Source organism: Heterodontus francisci, chromosome 7, assembly GCF_036365525.1.
Source record: "Heterodontus francisci isolate sHetFra1 chromosome 7, sHetFra1.hap1, whole genome shotgun sequence".
NCBI classification, from domain to species: Eukaryota; Metazoa; Chordata; class Chondrichthyes; order Heterodontiformes; family Heterodontidae; genus Heterodontus; species Heterodontus francisci.
Genome location: NC_090377.1, coordinates 21781157 through 21798858, shown reverse-complemented (window position 1 = coordinate 21798858; position 17702 = coordinate 21781157). Strand labels below are relative to the sequence as shown.

The 17702-nt window shown below is 43.3% G+C and overlaps 1 protein-coding gene and 1 long non-coding RNA gene across 2 annotated transcripts in view; one reads left to right on the top strand and one right to left on the bottom strand.

The window, feature by feature from the left end:
* LOC137371883 (contactin-associated protein-like 5) overlaps positions 1 to 17702 on the top strand; it is a gene marked incomplete at its 5' end in the record, with an annotated part of 700863 nt that overhangs the window by 338149 nt on the left and 345012 nt on the right. The window contains one exon of the mRNA XM_068034867.1: positions 530 to 730. Within this exon, the coding sequence (XP_067890968.1) occupies positions 530 to 730 (201 nt within the window). The remainder of the gene's footprint in view (positions 1 to 529; positions 731 to 17702) is intronic.
* The window catches only part of LOC137371884 (uncharacterized), a 32685-nt gene continuing 24123 nt past the window's right edge, over positions 9141 to 17702 (bottom strand). The window contains exon 3 of the long non-coding RNA XR_010975296.1: positions 9141 to 9314. This is a non-coding gene — a long non-coding RNA (uncharacterized lncRNA). The remainder of the gene's footprint in view (positions 9315 to 17702) is intronic.

Sequence of the window (17702 nt, the reverse complement as noted above, 5' to 3'; positions counted from 1 at the left end):
TTTCAGGAAAAGTGCCCATTTTGGATTTGTTTCATATGTTTATTATATAGTTCATAATTCCTCCTTGCGTGAGCATGACAACCATTACAAACCTAGTTACATCTCATTCAACAAGGTGTAATTTTTTCAAGGGTTTTTGCAGTGAGACTAACAGCGTATGAGTGGACAGTCTCATCAGTTTAAAGATTTCCCATTGATTGTAGTCTGGGGGAGGGGGCCTCAACAGCACACCCTCTGGAGAAGCAAGGAATCATTGACTGCAGCCTCTGGATTTCCACGTTATTCTGCACATGTTCAGACTCCCGAAGTTGCTGTCAGCTTCAGTGGCGTAATGATGACGAATGCTGATTTTTGCTGTCAATATCATCACCATTATATGTCATTATATGAGCCATTATAGTGTATCTTCAAGATCAAATGTTAGTTATGGGAAAATCAAACTGGTGGGGAGAAAAGCTGCTCCAAATTTCATGACAAATCAATCAGTCGCTGCCATAATGTTTATATTTTCTGTCTTAAATAAAAACAGAAGATAAAACGTGGACTGTGATTCAGCACAACAACACCGAGCTAACCAAAGTGCGAGGCTCCACTGCAGAAAGATCTCACCTCGTGCAGTTTTACTACAATGCCAGCATGGAACAGCTTCGAGCCATGATTAACAGCATGGACTATTGCAAGCAGAAAGTGGCCTACCACTGCAAGAAGTCACGCCTTTTAAACACACCGGGTAAGTACAAGTGCCACAAATTACAAATCTAATTATGTCGGAGCATTAAGGTTTTAAAAAAAAAATCAGTCTGCACTGTTCTCTTTCTTCTTGCCTTGGTGAAGAAATGCCTACTGTGAAATTAGCCTCAGTCAGAAGGCATTCCTTCTGTTTGACACTGGAGCGTCATGTCCTGAAGTGCTATCCTAAGAAACAGGGAACCTTTACAGATTATGCATAATGATTGCCCTAAATCAGATCTTGATGGCAGGAGATTGAATTGAAGAGCATAAAGATGGGTCACAAATGATCAGGAAAACTTATCGATTGTGCGGTAACAACTACTTCATTATTAGCTAAATACATTAGATATTTTGATTCATATAAAAATTACAACTATAATTGAATTAATGTATAACACATTTTTATATTTCCCTTCCACTCGGTAACTTACATCATTCTCTGGCTCTTAGGCATCCTGAAACTGTCCGCTGGAAAGCATGAAATGTATCTAGAGCACCCTCGCTTGATTCACTGCTTTGTTTCCTCTAATCCCTGTAGGCTCACAACCAGGTTTGTTCACCACCTTTCCTAATAGAATGGACCAGATCAATGCCTCTATACATAGGGAATGGAATTTGTATGCATATGCTTCACCGTTCCAGAACAGTGTTTTATTGATTGGAAGGTCTATGACACCATTGTACCAGCTAATGAGTTGGAGGCAGGGTGGAACTTATGGCAAGAATTAGAGGAAATAAGTGCAGCTTACAGCAAACAAAGTCTATTTACTCAACAAACAGCAAAGCAAACAAAGTCTACTTACAAAATCTATTTAAAAAGAGTCTCGAAGAACTACAGCAAACAGAACTCATGAACAAAACTGAAGCAACTTCTCCTGATAAAAGTAGGATTATTTCTCCAGCAAAATACAATCAGTGGAGGATAGTTAGATTATACAAATTGATTATTTCGCCAGAAACGTGCAATGAGTGGAGGATAGTTACTTTATACAAATTATGTCTGAGAAATTAATCCCAGTTACCCACAACAGTTCAGTCTCCATTCTGGTCAGTAGTAGTTCTTTCTTTTCTTTCTTTTGGGCCTCCTTATCTCGAGAGACAATGGATACGCGCCTGGAGGTGGTCAGTGGTTTGTGGAGCAGCGCCTGGAGTGGCTATAAAGGCCAATTCTAGAGTGACAGGCTCTTCCACAGGTGCTGCAGAGAAATTTGTTTGTCGGGGCTGTTGCACAGTTGGCTCTCCCCTTGCGCCTCTGTCTTTTTTCCTGCCAACTACCAAGTCTCTTCGACTCGCCACATTTTAGCCCTGTCTTTATAGCTGCCCGCCAGTAGTGGTGTCATTATATGCCACCATGACTAATCCAGCCCACTGCACCATCAGGTGGTGGATGAAACCTCAAATATATAAAAGGGAACGGTATCCCAACACAACAATGGGCTGAAATTTATAAGTCCGTTGCCGAAATCGGCAACAGGTGAGAAAAATGACGGCTCGCTGCTGTGATTCCAAGCGTGGTGGCTCATTTAAATAGCTGGGGTGGGCCACTTTCCTCGATCATGTGGAGGGGACAAGCAGGCCGTCCCCAGAAACAGGCAGCTGATGCAATTTTTAAATGGCTGTTAGCCCCAACAGCAAATTTAAATATTTGAAGAAAGAGGACATGAAATTAAATAATTACGTCTCTTTTGCCTCCCTCCCACCCCCCAATAACAATTAAATTAATTATTTGCCCTTCCCCCCAAAACACTTACGTTTACCATCTTACCATTTCCCCCGCAACTGCACAAACTTTAAACTATAACCCTTCCCATCATCCACAACATGACGTTAATTTGACCCCGTCCCTCCTCGTCCCACGCTGAGAAAATTACCTCGTCAGACCTCTCCACTAGTGTTGTGCCTCGTTTCCGAAGGCGTGGCAGTGCCAGCCACAGGGGTGAAGATTGTGGTGGGAGAGTAATTAATTCAGGTATTTTAATTTATTTAAATATTTAAATTGCAGTCCCATTACCGAGCGGCAGGAGGGCCACCACAGGGCCTCGTCACTGCTGGTAATATCCGGCCAGGCTCTGCCAGTGTCGAGGTCCGTGGTGGGCCTCATCCGGGACCATCTTCAGGAAACCCCCGCCACAGATCCCGGCATCGAGGGCTCCTTAAAATCCAGCCGAATGTGCACCTGACTTCTATCTCAGTAGTTAATCCAGTTCCAGCGTTCCATAGTTATGCAGTGTAAAGCAAAGAAACGATGCTGGAGTAAAAGCTTCAAACAGCTTTATTCACCAGATCTAAGCTCTGCAGTCCTGCCACATCCAGTCATGAATGGTGATGGACAATTAAACAATGAACAGGAGGAGGTGGCTCCACAAATATCCCCATCCTCAATGATGGGTGAGCCCAGCACATCAGTGCGAAAGATAAGGCTGAAACATTTGTAACAATCTTCAACCAGAAGTGCCGAGTGGATGATCCAACTCGGCCTCCTCCTGAAGTTCCCAGCATCACAGATGCTAGTTTTCAGCCAATTTGATTCACTCCACGTGATATCATATAACAACTGAAGGCACTGGATACTGCAAAGGCTATGGGCCCTGTCAACATTCTGGCAATAGTACAGAAGACCTGTGCTCCAGAACTTGTCACACCCCTAGCCAAGCTGTTCCAGTACAACAACACCACTGGCATCTACCCGGCAATGTGGAAAATTGTCCAGTTATATCCTGTACACAAAAAGCAAATCCAACCCGGCCAATTACCACCCCATCAGTCTACTCTCTATCATCAGTAAAGTGATGGAAGGTGTCGTAAACAGTGCTATCAAGTGGCACTTGCTTAGCAATAATCTGCTCAGTGACACACTGTTTGGCTTCTGCCAGGACCACTCAGCTCCTGACCTCATTACAGCCTTGGTTCAAACATGGACAGAAGAGCTGAACTCAAGAGGTGATTGCCCTTGACATAAAGACAGTATTTGACCGAGTATGGCATCAAGGAGCCTCGCAAAACTGGAGTCAATGGAAATCGGGGGAAGACTCTCCGCTGGTTGGAATTGTACCTAGCACAAAGGAAGATGTTTGTGGCTGTTGGAGGTCAATCATCTGAGCTCCAGGACATCACTGTTGGAGTTCCTCAGGGTAGTATCCTAGGCCCAACCATCTTCAGCTGATTCATCAATAACCTTCCTTCAATCATAAGGTCAGAAGTGGGGATGTTCGCTGATGATTGCACAATGTTCAACACCATTCGCAACTCCTCAGACATTGAAGCAGTCCTTGTAGAAATGCAGCAAGACCTGGACAATATCTAGGCTTGGGCTGATAAGTGGCAAGTAAGATTTGCGCCATGCAAGTGCCAGGCAATGACTATCTCCAACAAGAGAGAATCTAACCATCACCTCTTGACATTCAACAGCATTATGATCGCTGAATCCCCCCCCATATCAACATCCTGGGGGTTACCATTGACCAGAAACTGAACTGGAGTATCCATATAAACACCGTGGCTACAAGAGCAGGTCAGAGGCTAGAAATTCTGCAGCGAGTAACTCACCTCCTGACTCCCCAATATCCACCATCTACAAGGCACAAGTCAGGAGTGTGATGGAATACTCTCCACTTTCCTGGATGGAGCTCCAACAACACTCAAGAAGCTCGACACCATTCAGATCAAAGCAGCCTGCTTGATTGGCACCCCATCCACAAACATTCACTCCCTTCACCACTGTCTACAAGATGCACTGCAGCAATGCACCAAGGCTACTCAGGCAGCACCTTCCAAACCTGCGACCTCCACCACCTAGAAGGACAAGGGCAGTAGATGCGTGGGAACACCACCACCTGCAAGTTCCACTCCAAGCCACACGCCATCCTGACCTGGAATTATAGTGTCGTTCCTTCGCTGTCACTGGGTCAAAATCCTGGAACTCCCTTCCTAATAGCGCTATGGGTCTACCTACACCACATGGACTGCAGCAGTTGAAGAAGGCAGCTCCCACCACCTTCTCAAGGGCAATTCGAAATGGGCAATAAATGCTGGCCGAACCAGCAACGCCCACATCCCCAGAACGAATAAAAAAAAATTCACATAACAAAGACGTGCTCAAACCTGCAACAGCAGGTCAGAAAGGTTAATTCAGTTTTTACGGGAAAAGCACAGTATAAAATTAGTGTTGTAGACGCTGACTAGACTGTTGTCTGCTTCCCTGTCTCTGCTTGTCTAGTTCGTAGTTGTTACACTCTGGCTTAGTAATAACAATAAATGCACAAATGTAAACAATTCAAATTCAAAACAACGAGGAAAAATATGTTATTCCATCAGGTGCAGAACCTACTAGAACAATCTATTTTTAATGCAGACTTATGGTGGCTACATTTCAGTTAAGGCACACTTGGGTTTGCTCATGTGTCCTTATTTAGCTGTTGACTGGAGATATTTGAGGGGTTGGACAACTTGGGCGTTCTGCAGGAAATTGCAGCCATATGCTGCAATTCTACCAGCACACCACAGGTCCCGTATCAGGACCAAATGTGCGTCCTGAGCCTGGGGGCAAACAGCGGGATTGTGGAGGCAATTTTACCAATGGCGACCAATTAAGAGGCTGAGCCGGGACTGTCTTCCAATCAAGGATGGCGGCCTGTCTCTCTGAGTGTCTGGCCCAGCGGCAGTGGTGGGGCTATGGGGGTGGCCATTGCTGGCGGTGTGCCACTTCTTGGGTCATGGAGCCTCTGGGCAGGTAGGCCCCCACCGCACCCACTGTCACCCAGCCCCCCGCCCCCACTGAAAGCTGCTGGGAGGCTGCTTTGATGCAGCTGGTGGACTCACCACATGGCAGGGGGCCATTCCAAGGTTAGTTAAATCCTGTGGGGTCATAAAATGGCTTTCAATTGGCCAATTAATGACCTTAATTGGCCGACAACCTTCGGTCGGAGAGTAGCCAAGCTATTGCTATTCCGCTTTTGATAATATCCATGATGGCAGAAAAACACATTGGGCTCCCTTTCCAACACCAACAGCACCATTTTAACAATCGCAGCTCTACCTCCCAGCCCATCTCCAGGTGGATGATAAAATTCAGCCCACTCTGCTTCTACCATTATTGAACTTGCCATCATTTTATTTTCCTTTGTGCCTGCTGCAGTCCTGTCCTGCTGTTAACCTTATCAGTTATATCTTCCAACTCAGCTAATTACCTTAAATCCGGTTGCCAAAACCAGTCAGATTTTCTTGTCACACCATTATTTACTCATAGTTTTCCTGGCACTGCGCCATTTCAACAAGATGAAATGTTCTTACCTTAAATGGAAAACACTACAATCTGCTCCTAATTTTGCCAAGATTCAACAGAATGCTTCCAATGGATCTAAAACTTTGAAAGCCTCGCATTTTGTGGTTCATAGAAATGGCACTAACTTACTTCATGAGCAAATCATGAAAATATATGACAACAACAACAAGTTGTATTTATATAGAGCTGTTAAAACATCCCAGGGCACTGCACAGGAGCATTATCAAACAAAATTTGACACCAAGCCACATAAGGAGATATTAGAGCCAATAATCAAATTGTTGGTCAAAGATGTAGGCTTTAAGGAGCATCTTAAAGGAGGAAAAAGAGGTAGCGAGGTGGAGAGGTTTAGGGAGCGCATTCTAGAGGACATGGCCACCATTGTTGGAGCAATTAAAATCAGGATGCTGAAGAGGCCGGAATTAGAGCAGTGCTGGCATCTCGGAGGGTTGTAGTGCTGGAAGAGGTTACAGAAATAGGAAGTAGCAAAGTCATGGAGGGATTTAAAAACAGAAATGAGAATTTTAAAATCGAGGCATTGCTTAATCAGTAGCCAACGTAGGTCAGTGAGTACAGGGATGGTGGGCGATTAGGACTTGGTATGAATTAGGAGACGGACAGAGAGTAGAAATTGGGAGGCCGGCCAGGAATACGTTGGAGTAGTCAAGTCTAGAACTAACAAAGGTATGGATGAGGGTTTCTCAACAGGCAAGCTATGGCAGGGGAGGAGTCAGGTGATGTTACAGAGTTGAGAATAGGCAGCCTTCGTATTGGCGTGAATATGTGGTCAGAAGCTCATCACAGGGTCAAATATCACACCAAGTTGCAAGCAGTCTGGCTGAGCCTCAGACAGTTGCCTGGGAGAGGGATGGTGTTGGTGGCTAGGAAACAGAGTAGGAACTGAATACAATTTCATTGGTCTTCCTAATAATCAGTTGGAGGATATTTCTGCTCATTTAGTATTAGATGTCAGGCAAGCAGTCTGACAATTTTGAGATAGTGGAGGGGTCAAGAGAAGTGGTGGTGCAGTAGATCTGGGTGTTGTAGCCTAAATAAAGAAACTGACTGTGCTTTCAGATGCTGTTGATGAGGGGCAGCATGGAGCTGAAAAATAGGAAAGGACAAAGGATAGATCCTGGGGGACATCAAAGGTAATGGTGCAGGGCCTGGAAGAGATAGATTTAATGGAACCAATCGAGTAGAGGCTCACCCAGATGGATGATGGTGGAAAGGTGTTGGAGAAGAATGGTGTGGTCAACCATGTCAAAGGCTGCAGATAGGACAAAAAGGATGATGAGAGATAGTTTATCTTTGTCACAGTCACATAGGATGTCATTTGTGACTTTGCTAAGAGCCGTCTTGGTACTGTGGTGGGATAGAAACCTGATTGGAGGGATTCAAATGTGGAGTTCCAGAAAAGCTGGGAATGGATTTGGGAGACACCATGTCCAAGGACTTTGATGAGGAAAGGAAGTTGGAGATGGGACAGTAATTTGCAAAGGATGGAGGGATCAAGAGTTGTTTTTTGGGGAAGAGGGTTGAGGAGGGGGAAGATTTGAAGAAAAGGGAAATAGTACCTGAGAGGAAACAGTTAACAGTATAACTAACATGGGTTCAGAAAGGGACATTGGGTAGTCAGCATCTTAGTGAGAATAGGTTCTGGGAGCAGGAAGTGGGTCTCATTGACAAGATGAATTCAGAGAGGACATAAGGAGAAATAAGAAAGAAACGAGAGAAAGCTGCAAGTTTTCACCACCACCTGCATGTTCCGCTCCAAGTCACACACCATCCTGATTTGGAACTATATCGCCGTTCCATCATGGTCACTGGGTCAAAATCCTGGAACTCCCTTCCTAACAGCACTGTGGGTCTACCTACCCCAAATGGACTGCAGCGGTTCAAGAAGGCAGCTCACCACCACCTTCTCAAGGGCAATTAGGGATGGGCAATAAATGCTGGCATAGCCAGTGACGCCCACATCCCATGAATGAATAAAAAAAAAAATTCATGGCTAGGACAGAGGGGGACCTTAGAGCAAGTTTAGCCAGTGGGCTAGGGGAAGGGAGGGAAGTGGCAGAGGTGGATGGTTATGGTACAGAAATGTCTTTTTCTGACTTAAAGATATTAAAGCTACATTTTTATATTGTCAAAAGTAAACCCAGATTTCCTGGCATTTAATATTAAATAGGTTATAGTGCATTCCTCTTACCCCTTTACCATAAGAATTTGAAACAGTATTTTTATTATTCAATAAAATATTCTAAAATATCTAAAAGGAACAATACAACTTGTCATGTAGGATTGTCCAGGATTGATTGCAAAGTTCCACAAAAAGACGGGAAGATATATAAAGAATTATGAATATGATGTCCAAAAGGATACAGTCAGAATTTCCACAGTAGGAGTAATGAATACATTGTTACGATCAGGTGAGAAAGGGGTCTAGGGGTTCCCTCTCAGCCTTTTCCTGATTTGACCGTAACAGGGTTTAATTTTTAAAACACCGTGTTTTTAGCTTCCCCTCAGTGAATCCTTGTTCACTGCTCTCCAATTGTAATGGCAAAGAAATCAACCAGACAGGTTTTCTTAGATTTAAACAAGAAAGGTGTAAGTTTATTAACCTTAAAACTCTAATTCGGTTAAAACTACTAAAAATATGCAACGCAACCATGCAAGCATACATATGCGATAAACACATTTGCAGATAGAGACAGAAAAGGAGAAAGAATCAAGGGGAAAGGTTTGAAGCAATGGCTGGAGTTTGTTGACTGTCTTTTGAGTTTGATGTAAAGTCTTTGATTGCAGTTCAATCTTGCCGTCTTGTTAGGGCCCAGTACACTCTTTCAAACTTGGTTTTCTGTCTTCAGTTCAGTCTCTGCCTTTCGTGAGAGAGAGGGAGAGACCTTCCTTCTCTTTTGTCTTCAAATTCTAGTCTGACACAAACTGTTCTGTGCACACTATTCAAATCCAATCATGTGACCAGCTCTTTTATTCAGGACAACCTGCCCAGCGAGTTTTCTGGATTTTGTCAATCTTAGTAGATATCCTCAGTAGGCGGCTGGAATGCTGATCTTCACACACTCAATGTCTTTTGATTCAAATCCATTTGGTTATTTGAATTAGGGGGCAGTTCCATTGTCTTCTCTAGGCAGCCATCTCCCAGAATGCAAATGTTTCCAGCCACTGTCCTTTTAGAATGCAGGTGCAGCCTTGTTTTTAGTCCAGTAAGAGTTTAAAATTAATGTTCCATATGACAAAATTAATATGCCTCATTCTTGGCAGGTATGGTTTTCATCACAACCTATATTGAAAAATAAATGATATTCATTCAAGAAGTTATTGATTGGTAGAAAGCATGACATCATGCGCATTCCAATTTTAACTCTAGCTGGATATCCCTGTGAGGCCCCCTAACAGTAGTTATACCATTGGACCGAGCATTAAACAAGAAATTATTGGCGTTTGTAACAAAAACAATGTAATAATTTTGGGGGACTTTAATCTTCATATAGACAGGGACAATGAAATTGGCAAGAGTGGTCTAGAAAATGAGTTTGTAGAATGTTTTCAGGACAGTTTCTTGGAGCAATATGTTGTGAAACTAATTAGGGATAAAGTTATCTTAGATCTAGTATTTTGTAATGAAGCAGGGTTAATTAGCAATGTCATTGTAAAAGATCTATTGGGTAACAGTGATCATAATACCATTGAATTCCATGTTAAGTCTGAAAGTGACATGTTCCAATTACAAACAAGAATCTTAAAAACTTAAAGCCAATTATGTAGGCATGAGGGGAGAACTGGATAAGGTAAATTGAGTAAATAGACTAAAAGGTCTGGCAATAAATGTACAGTGGGAAACCTTAAAAGAAACAATTCAAAATGCTCAAGAAAAATACATTCCATTGAAAAACAAAAACTCAGCAAGAAAGACCCATCCATGGGTTGCTCAGGAAGTTAAAGATAGCATTAGATTAAAAGAACAGTCTTACAATGTTGCAAAAAAGAGTAGCAAGTCTAAGAATTGGGAGTGTTTTGGAGACCAGCAAAGGGCTGCCAAAAAGTTGATAAAAAAGGAAAAAATAGAATGAGAGCAAACAGACAGTAATATAAAAAACAGGTTGTAAGAGCTTTAATAGATATTTTAAAAGGAATAGAGTAGCTAAAGTAAATGTTTGTTCCTTAGAAGCAGAGACATATAAATAATCATGGGTAATGAGGAAATGGCAGAGGCATTGAACAAATATTTTATGTCTGTCTTTACAGTAGAAGACACAAGTTTCATACCAGAAATAGTAACATAGGGGGAAAAAAGTGAGGAAATTAAGGAAATTCATATCAGCAGAGAAAAAGTATTGGAGAAACTTAAGGGACTAAAATCTGACAAATTTCCAGGACCTGATGCCCTGCACCCTAAAGTTCTAAAAGAGATACATTAGCTATGATTTTCCAAAATTCCTTAGATTTGGGATGGTTCCATTAGATAGGAAGTTGGCAAGTGTAACACCACTATTCAAGAAAGGAGGGAAAGAGAAAACAAGCCTGTTAGCCTAACATCGGTCATTGGGAAAATAAAGAAGAACAAAGAACAAAGAACAGTACAGCACAGGAACAGGCCATTTGGCCCTCCAAGCCTGCGCCGATCTTGATGCCTGCCTAAACTAACCTTCTGCACTTCCGGGGTCCGTATCCCTCTATTCCCATCCTATTCATGTATTTGTCAAGATGCCTCTTAAACGTCTCTATGGTACCTGCTTCCACCACCTCCCCCCGCAACAAGTTCCAGGCACTCACCACCCTCTGTGTAAAGAACTTGCCTCGCACATTCCCTCTAAACTTTGCCCCTCTCACCTTAAACCTATGTCCCCTAGTAACTGACTCTTCCACCCTGGGATAAAGCTTCTGACTATCCACTCTGTCCATGCCGCTCATAACTTTGTAAACCTCGATCATGTCGCCCCTCCACCTCCGTCGTTCCAATGAAAACAATCTGAATTTATCCAACCTCTCCTCATAGCTAATGCCCTCCAGACTAGGCAACATCCTGGTAAACCTCTTCTGTACCCTCTCCAAAGCCTCCACGTCCTTCTGGTAGTGTGGCGACCAGAATTGCACACAATATTCTAAGTGTGGCCTAACTGAAGTTCTGTACAGCGGCAGCATGACTTGCCAATTTTTATACTCTATGCCCCGACCGATGAAGGCAAGCATGCCGTATGCCTTCTTGACTACCTTATCCACCTGCGTTGCCACTTTCAGTGACCTGTGGACCTGTACGCCCAGATCTCTCTGCCTGTCAATATTCCTAAGGGTTCTGCCATTTACTGTATAATTCCCACCTGCATTAGACCTTCCAAAATGCATTACCTCACATTTGTCCGGATTAAACTCCATCTGCCATTTCTCCGCCCAAGTCTCCAACCGATCTAGATCCTGCTATATCCTCTGACAATCCTCATCACTATCCGCAACTCCACCAACGTTTGTTGGAATCTATTTTTAAGGAAGTCTTAATAATGCACTTAGAAAAGCACACTATGATTAGAACAAGTCAATATGGTTTTATTAAAGGGAAATCCTATTTGACAAATTTATTAAGAGTTTTTTGAGGATGTAACTAGTAGGGTGATTAAGGGGAACCAGTAGATGTAGTATACCTGGATTTCGAAAAACCATTCGATAAGGTGCCACACAAAAGGTTAATAGGCAAGATAAGGGACCATGGAGTTGGAGGTAATATATTAGCATGGATAGATGATTGATTAACAGACAGGAAGCGACAAGTGGGCATAAACAAGGCATTTTCAAGTTGGCAGGCAGTAAATAGTGCCACAAGGACCAGTGCTGAAGCCTCAGCTATTTGCAATCTATATTGATGACTCAGAGGAAGAGACAGAGAGTAATGTATCTAAGTTTACTGATACTACAAATATAGGGGGAAAGGTAAGCTGTGGGAAGGACACAGAGAGGCTGCAAAGAGATATGAGCGGACAACAAGATGGCAGATGGAACATAATGTAGGGAAGTGTGAAGTTATGCACTTTGGTCGGAATAGAAAAGCAGAATTTTTTTTAAAAGGTGAGTAACTTTTAAGTGTCGATGTTCAAAGAGACTTGGGTGCGTGTGTACAAGGAACGCAAAAAGCTAACATGCAGGTACCGCAAACAATTAGGAAGGCAAATGGCATGTTGGCCTTTATTGCATGGGAATTGGAGGAATAAGAGTGTATTGCTACAACTGTACAGGACTTTGGTGAGACCACATCTGGAGTACTGTATGTAGTTTTGGTCTCCACATTTGAAAAAGGATATACTTGCATTGTAGGAGATACAGCAAAGGTTCACTAGATTGTCCCCTGGGATGAGGGGGTTGTGCTATGATGAGAGGCTGAGTAAATTGTGCCTGTATTCTCTGGAGTTTAGAAGAATGAGAGGTTATCTCATTGAAACCTATAAGATTCTAAAAGAGCTGGATAGTGTTGACACTGAGAGATTATTTCTTCTGGTTGAGGAATCTAAAACATGGGGTCATAGTCTCAGGATAAGGGGTCGATCATTCAGGACTGAGATGAGGAGAAATTAATTCACTCAAAGGGTTGTGAGTCTTTGGAATTCTCTATCCCAGAGGGTTGTGAATGCTCCATCATTGAATACATTTCAGGCTGGGATAGACAGATTTTTGGTTTGTCAGGGGATCAAGGGATATGGCTATTGGGCGGGAAAGTGGAATTGAATCTTAAGATCAGCCATGATCGTTTTGAATGGCATAGCAGGCTCGATGGGCCATATCATCAGTCTACTGTAGCAGGTCTACTCCTGCTCCTATGTTGTGTTCTTGTGCCATTTGATGAGATCATGGCTGACATGTATCTTAACTCGACCTGCCTTGGCTCCATATCCTTTTATACCCTTGTCTTACAAAAATCTTTCAATCTGAAATTGAAAATTATTAATTGAGTTATTATCAATTGCTTTTTGTGGGAGTTTCATACTTCTACCACTCTTTGCTTGACATGTTCCTTACCTTCTCTCCGAAATGGCCTAGCTCTGCTTTCGATATTAAGTCCCCTTAACCTAGACTCCCCAACCAGCGGAAAAAGTTTCTCCCTATCTAGCAATTCCTTTCAATTTCTGAAAAAAAAACCTCAATCAAATCACCCCTTCACCTTCTATATTCCAGGGAATAAAAAGCTAGTTTATGTAATTTTGATTTATATTCTATTTCTTGGAGCCCGAGTAACATTCTTTCCGAAGCCAGTATGTCCTTTCTAAGGTGCAGTGCCCAGCATTCAAAGCATTGCTAAGCATGCAATGTGACATGAATTCAAGAAATTGTTGAGCACTATGATACCCTAGTTTTGAAATAAAGATGTTGCAATTTTTCAACATCTTTCTGTTGTTTGATGTAGTTTTCTATTTCAAGACTGAATTAGGTCAGTGATTTGACAAGTTGGTTCCCTAATTGGGAAGAGTTTCTGAAGTGCCTATTTTGATTCTGCTACATGACTAGTGTGACTCATGTCTTGTGTCATCGCTGACAATTCTACCATCTTCTTTCTAGCCGTTCAACATTACTGAGTCATGGTATGGCCTTTGATCTAAGGCAGAAAGTATCAAGCTTCTGCATGACAAGTCAATGACTGAGAAATGATATCTAAATGATAATATCAGTTTGTGGTCACTCTGGAGTTTTGATACAAACCTATTTCTAACCCCGTGTTCACATTTAGAAATTATGCTATGGAGTTAAAAAATAAAAGTGCAGTTGTGTGGTAATTTATCATAGGATTTGGATTCATGTTGGTGATTTCCCAAGAGATGGATTGTTGCTCTAATCTGGAAGTGTTGGCTGATTGATATCTGTGGGACTGAGATGAGTGGGGAGGGAAATGTATGCTTATTTATTAACTGAAAATGTTGAATTTGCGAAACAGCAATATGGTTGTTAAAACATGAGAGAATTTCTTCTTTGTAAATGGGCGTTTTTGCAATTTATCCATGTGTAAAACCTCACGCATGTGTCCAGAACACAAACACCTGTGTTCTAAGACTTGTATCCAAGCTTCCTCTGCCACTTAGCCTATTCAAATTAGTATTGATAAAGAACAACATATCAGCCCCTTCATGAGTACAAAGTTGGCATATACCAGAAAGAAAGCTCTTTCCACAAAATTGTAGAGCAGGCTTCCGTCAAGGTGTGTTAATGCTATGTCTTTTTATTTAAGCCTTTTCACAATAACTGGATAGGTATTTGCTCATGAGTGGAGTTCAAGAATGTTCTTCAAAGTGTAGGTTTAGATAATTACATTGCAGCCAACCATAGCTTAGCATCTTGGTATCAGAGAAACATTATCTATGCAATATAACTGACAAAGTTTGAATAATGTATGTTAAATTTGAACCTATACTTTTTAAGAAGTTGTCTTTGTTGGAGAAATTCCATCTTTTAATCTTTACCTTTTTTTATTCATTCATGGGATGTGGGAGTCGCTGGCTAGGCCAGCATTTGTTATAGAGTCTTAGAGAGGTACAGCACTGAAACAGGTCCTTCAGCCCACCGTGTTTGTGCTGACCAAAAACCACCCATTTCTACTAATCCTACATTAATCCCATATTCCCTACCACATCCCCATCATTCTCCTACCTACACTAGGGGCAATTTACAATGGCCAATTTACCTATCAACCTGCAAGTCTTTGGCTGTGAGAGGAAACCAGAGCACCTGGCAGAAACCCACATGGTCACAGGGTGAACTTGCAAACTCTGCACAGGCAGTACCCAGAACTGAACGCAGGTCGTTGGAGCTGTGAGGCTGCAATGCTAACCATTGCACCACTGCATATCCTAATTGCCCTTGCTTGAGAAGGTGGTGGTGAGCTGCCTTCTTGAACTGCTGCAGTCCATGTGGGGCAGGGACATCCACAGTACTGTTAGGAAGGGAGTTCCAGGATATTGACCCAGTGACAGTGAAGGAACGGCAATATAGTTCCAAGTCAGGATGGTGTGTGGCTTGGAGGGGAAGTTGCAGGTGGTGGTGACCCCAAGCATTTGCAGCCCTTGTCCTTCTATGTGGTAGAGATCGCGGGTTTGGAAGGTGCTGTCTTAGGAGCTTTGGTGCACTGCTGCAATGCAACTTGTAGATGGTGCACACTGCTGCCACTGTGCGTCAGTGGTGGAGGGAGTGAATGTTTGTAGATGGGGTGCCAATCAAGCAGGCTGCTTTGTCCTGGATGGTGTTGAGCTTCTTGAGTGTTGTTGGAGCCACACCCATCCAGGCAAGTGGAGAGTATTCCATCACACTCTTGACTTGTGCCTTGTAGATGGTGGACAGGCTTTGGGGAGTCAGGAGGTGAGTTACTCGCTGCACGATTCCTATCCTCTGACCTGGTTTTGTAGCCATGGTATTTATGTGGCTACTCCAGTACAGTTTCTGGTCAATGGTAACCTCAGAATGTTGATAGTGGGGGATTCAGCGATGGTAATGCTATTGAATGTCAAAGGGAGCTGGTTAGATTCTCTCTTGTTGAAGATGGTTATTGCCTGGTACTTGTGTGGCGCGAACTCGCCACTTATCAGCCCAAGCCTGGATATTGTCCAGGTCTTGCTGCATTTCTACAAGGACTGCTTCAGTATTTGAGGAGTCGCAAATGATGTTGAACATTGTGCAATCATCAGCAAACATCCTCACTTCTGACTTTATGATTGAAGGAAGGTTATTGATGAAGCACCTGTAGATGGTTTGGCCTAGGACACTACCCTGAGGAACTCCTGCAATGATGACCTGGAGCTGAGATGATTGACCTCCAACAACCACAACCATCTTCCTTTGTGCGAGGTATGACTTCAACCATTTTTTCCACCAATTCACATTGAGTTCAGTTTTGCTGGGGCTCCTTGTTGCCATACTTGGTCAAACTCTCACCTCACCTCTGGAGTTCAGCTCTTTTGTCCAAGTTTGAACCAAGGCTGTAATGAGGTCAGGAGCTGAGCGACCCTGGCGGAAGCCAAATTTAGCATCACTGAGCAGGTTATTGCTAAGCAAGTGCTGCTTGATAGCACTGTTGACAAAACCTTTCATCACTTTACTGATGATGGTGCAGACTGATGGGGCGGTAATTGGCCAGTTGGACTTGTCCTGCTTTTTGTGTACAGGACATAACTGGCCAATTTTCCACATTGCTGGGTAGATGCCAGCGTTGTAGCTGTACTGGAACAGCTTGGCTAGGGGTGTGGCAAGTTCTGGAGCACAGGTCTTCAGTACTATTGCCGGAATATTGTCAGGGCCCATAGTCTTTGCAGAATCCAGTGCCGTCAGTCGTTTCTTGATGTCACACGGAGTGAATCAAGTTGGCTGAAGACTGCCATCTGTGATGCTGGGGACTTCATGAGGAGGCCGAGATGGATCATCAACTTGGCACTTCTGGCTGAAGGTTATTGCAAATGCTTCAGCCTTATCTTTTGCACTGATGTGCTGGGCTCCCCCATCATTGAGGATGGGAACATTTGTGGAGCCACCTCCTCCAGTTAGTTGTTTAATTGCCCACCACCATTCACGACTGGATGTTGCAGGACTGCAGAGCTTAGATCTGATCCATTGTTTATGGGATTGCTTAGCTTTATCTTATGTTGCTTATGCAGTTTGGCATGGAAGTAGTCCTGGGTTGTAGCTTCACCAGGTTGACACATCATTTTGAGGTATGCCTGGTGCTGCTCCTGGCATGCCCTCCTGCACTCTTCGTTGAAGCAGGGTTGGACTCCTGGCTTGATGGTAATGGTAGAGTGGGGAATATGCAGGGCCATGAGGTTACAGATTGTGGTTGAGTACAATTCTGCCTCTGCTGATGGCCCACAGCGCCTCATGGATGCCCAGTTTTGCATTGTTACATCTGTTCAAAATCTATCCCATTGAGCACGGTGGTGGTGCCACACAACACAATGGAGGGTATCCTCAATATGAAGGCGGAACTTCGTCTCCACAAGGACTGTGCGGTCGTCACTCCTACCAATACTATCATGGACAGATGCATCTGCAGCAGGCAGATTGGTGAGGATGAAGTCAAGTATGTTTTTCCCTCTTGTTGGTTCCCTCACAACCTGCCACAGACACAGTCTAACAGCTATGTCCTTTAGAACTCAGCCAGCTTGGTCAGTAGTGGTGCCACCGAGCTACTCTTGGTGATGGACACTGAAGTCCCCACCCAGAATATATTCTGTGCCCTTGTCACCCTCAATGCTTCCTCCACGTGGTATTCAACATGGAGGAGTACTGATTCATCAGCTGAGGGAGGGTGGTAGGTGGTAATCAGCAGGAGGTTTCCTTGTCCATGTTTGACCTAATGCCATGAAGTTTCATGGGTCCGGAGTCGATGTTGAGGACTCCCAATGCGACTCCCTCCCAACTGTATACCACTGTGCCGCTACCTCTGCTGGGTCTGTCCTGCCGGTGGGACAGGACATACCCGGAGATTGTGATGGCATTGAAGCATTGCCTGTGGCTATTCATGCCTTGAAAAAATGAACTAAGTTAGGCCACAATATTTCAGACAAACTTTTACATGATCTGTTGAAGAGAATGAATTTGTTGAGCTATTTCATTCAGTCCATGGATATGTTCTTGTATTTGCCTGAGATGAGTTTGTAGAATTCTGCACGTAAACATTCAGAGATAAAAATCAAGTCCATTTTAACAG